Source organism: Felis catus, chromosome D1 (assembly GCF_018350175.1).
Source record: "Felis catus isolate Fca126 chromosome D1, F.catus_Fca126_mat1.0, whole genome shotgun sequence".
NCBI classification, from domain to species: domain Eukaryota; kingdom Metazoa; phylum Chordata; class Mammalia; order Carnivora; family Felidae; genus Felis; species Felis catus.
This window is the reverse complement of record NC_058377.1, coordinates 100,780,743-100,783,189: the sequence shown is the minus strand read 5'-3', so window position 1 is coordinate 100,783,189 and position 2,447 is coordinate 100,780,743. Positions and strand designations below refer to the sequence as shown.

At 40.3% G+C, this 2,447-nt stretch overlaps 1 protein-coding gene across 1 annotated transcript; it reads right to left on the bottom strand.

Moving 5' to 3' along the window:
- Positions 1-1,191: 1,191 nt before the first annotated feature.
- LOC123380289 (olfactory receptor 5L1-like) lies at positions 1,192-2,127 on the bottom strand. Its single transcript, XM_045038151.1, has one exon. It carries the CDS (start codon positions 2,125-2,127, stop codon positions 1,192-1,194), a length of 936 nt encoding a protein of 311 aa, XP_044894086.1.
- Positions 2,128-2,447: the final 320 nt, after the last annotated feature.

Sequence of the window (2,447 nt, the reverse complement as noted above, 5' to 3'; positions counted from 1 at the left end):
AAATAATATGGTATTTGCCTTTGACTGACTTATTTCACTCAGCATAATCATCTCTAATTCCATCCAGGTTGTTGCAAATAGCAAGATTTCACTCTTTTTGGTGGCTCAGTAATATTCCTCTCTCTCTCTAGATATAGATGATAGATATAGATATAGATATAGATACAGATATAGATATAGATATAGATATATCACATCTTCTTTGTGCATTCATCAGTTGGTTGACATTTAGGGTCTTTCCATATTTTGGCTTGAAAATGAAATATTTATGTTTTCTACAAATAGCTTAGAATTCCAATTTTAAGTGACAGCGTTTGATCCAAATGGAGAGTTATAATGGAGACAAAAATTGAGGAAACAAACAACAAAAATGTGACAAGTGACCTAAGTCAGAAATGCAGCTACTTGTAGTAAGGGTTATTCAATGATGGCAAATCTGTGTGTGTGTGTGTGTGTGTGTGTGTGCGCGCACACATGTGACCAAAAGTATATATGTAATATTAGGACAATATAAGGGAAGGAAGAGAGAGAAACAGAAAACTATTTATGTGCCAGGGATTATTCTAGGCTCTTTGCACATGACATGCAATTTAATTTTACTAACATCCATGTGAAGTAATTAAGATTAACTCCACTTTTTCAGATGAGATACTATCTGAAGTTCCAAAAACACTGTACACTGAGACAAATAATAAGGAAAACAAAAAATAAGCAATAAATGTATCAAAAAGAATAAAAAGATAAAAATGACATGTGTGCATGTGGAAATCGCACTCTATGTATCAACTGTTGGACAAAGATGTGTTCTTCATTGTAAAATGGCAGGAATTCAATTTTGAAAAGGAATGAATTTTCCATCGTAGATACTGAAAGAGAGCATGATTCTCAAGAGTTCTTCATTAAGCTTATGAAGGTTATAGAGCAAACCAAACATGTCTTAGGAATCCATTACTCCTATCCATTTCAAAGATTATAGATTGAAGAAAAGAAAAGAAGTAGGCTTAAAATTTGAAATATACTCAGTCCTAACTTTGAGGCAAATGGAAGATTCATAAAGGTAAGTGAATCAAAAAGAATCGCTCTTAACTACCTACCCCCTGGCTCTACCCTCCACTCAAACACTACAACCACCCATTCACCGCTCAACCAGCCTGCCCTGTGGGAACTTGAGTCTCGCAAAGAAAATATTTTCTAGGAAAATATTTTGGAGCTCACCATTTTTCTGAGCGCTTCCTTCACATCCTTGTTCCGGAGGCTATAGATGAGGGGGTTGAGCATGGGAATCACTGCAGTGTAGAACACCGTGGCCACCTTGTCAGTATCCATACTGTTGCCAGAACTGGGCCGGCAGTAAGTGAAAAGGATTGTTCCGTGGAAGACAAGGATGGCTGTGAGGTGGGAGGCACAGGTGGAAAAGGCTTTGCGCCTTCCCTCGGCAGAGTGCATCCTCAGGATGGTGATGAGAATTAGCAAGTAGGAGGTGAGGATGATCACGATGGTGGTGATCTCATTGAAGGTGGCCACAATGAATACCATGAGTTCATTCATAGTGACATCAGAGCAAGCAAGGGACAAGAGAGGGGGCAGATCGCAGAAGAAGTGGTCAATCACATTTGATCTGTAGGATGTGATCTCAAGAGCTAAACACAAGTGGATCAGAGAACACACCATCCCACACAGGTAGCAACAAGACACCAGCTCCACACAGAGATTCCGGGACATGGTGACCGTGTACAACAGTGGGTTCCAGATGGCCACGAAGCGGTCATAGGCCATGACCGCCAACAGGAAGACCTCACTTACCACACATGTACAAAACAAGTAGAATTGCACGCAGCACCCCAGGAAGGAAATGGTTTTGTCCTCGTTTAAGATATTAGTTAGCATCTTTGGCACGATGACGGTGGAGTAGCAAGAATCCACAAAGGATAAGTGGCTGAGGAAAAAGTACATGGGAGTGTGAAGGTGACAGCTGACCTGAATCACTGCCATCATCCCCAGGTTGCCCAGCACCGTGACTCCATAGATGAGGAGGAACACAGAGAAGAGGGCGACTCTCAACTCGGGGGCTTCTGCGAATCCGAGGAGAATGAACTCGGTCACACTGGAGCAGTTTCCCGTGCCCATTCCTGCCAGGTGTCAGACTTAGGGAAACAAATGATAAATATTGTCTTTCTTCTAAAAAGGGAGGAAAAAACAGGCTAACATTAATTTCAGTAGAATATAACATTGATATCAAACAATGTATGTATAAGATACAACAGAAGCACAGTGGTCAAGTAATTCAAAAGGTTAAAGACTCAGTGGATCCCACTGACCAAAACTGACTTAGGCATCAGTAGAAAGCTTGAATGATTCCAACCCTTATCTATCACTTTATCTATGATTAAGTTCAGTTTCTGGGTGGAATTTAAGATAGATTCAATGATATATTTCAAAGCCATACA

What these genes read in the sequence shown, in the direction of transcription:
- LOC123380289 (XM_045038151.1), bottom strand. Translation starts at nt 2,127, where the DNA reads ATGGGCACGGGAAACTGCTCCAGTGTGACCGAGTTCATTCTCCTCGGA.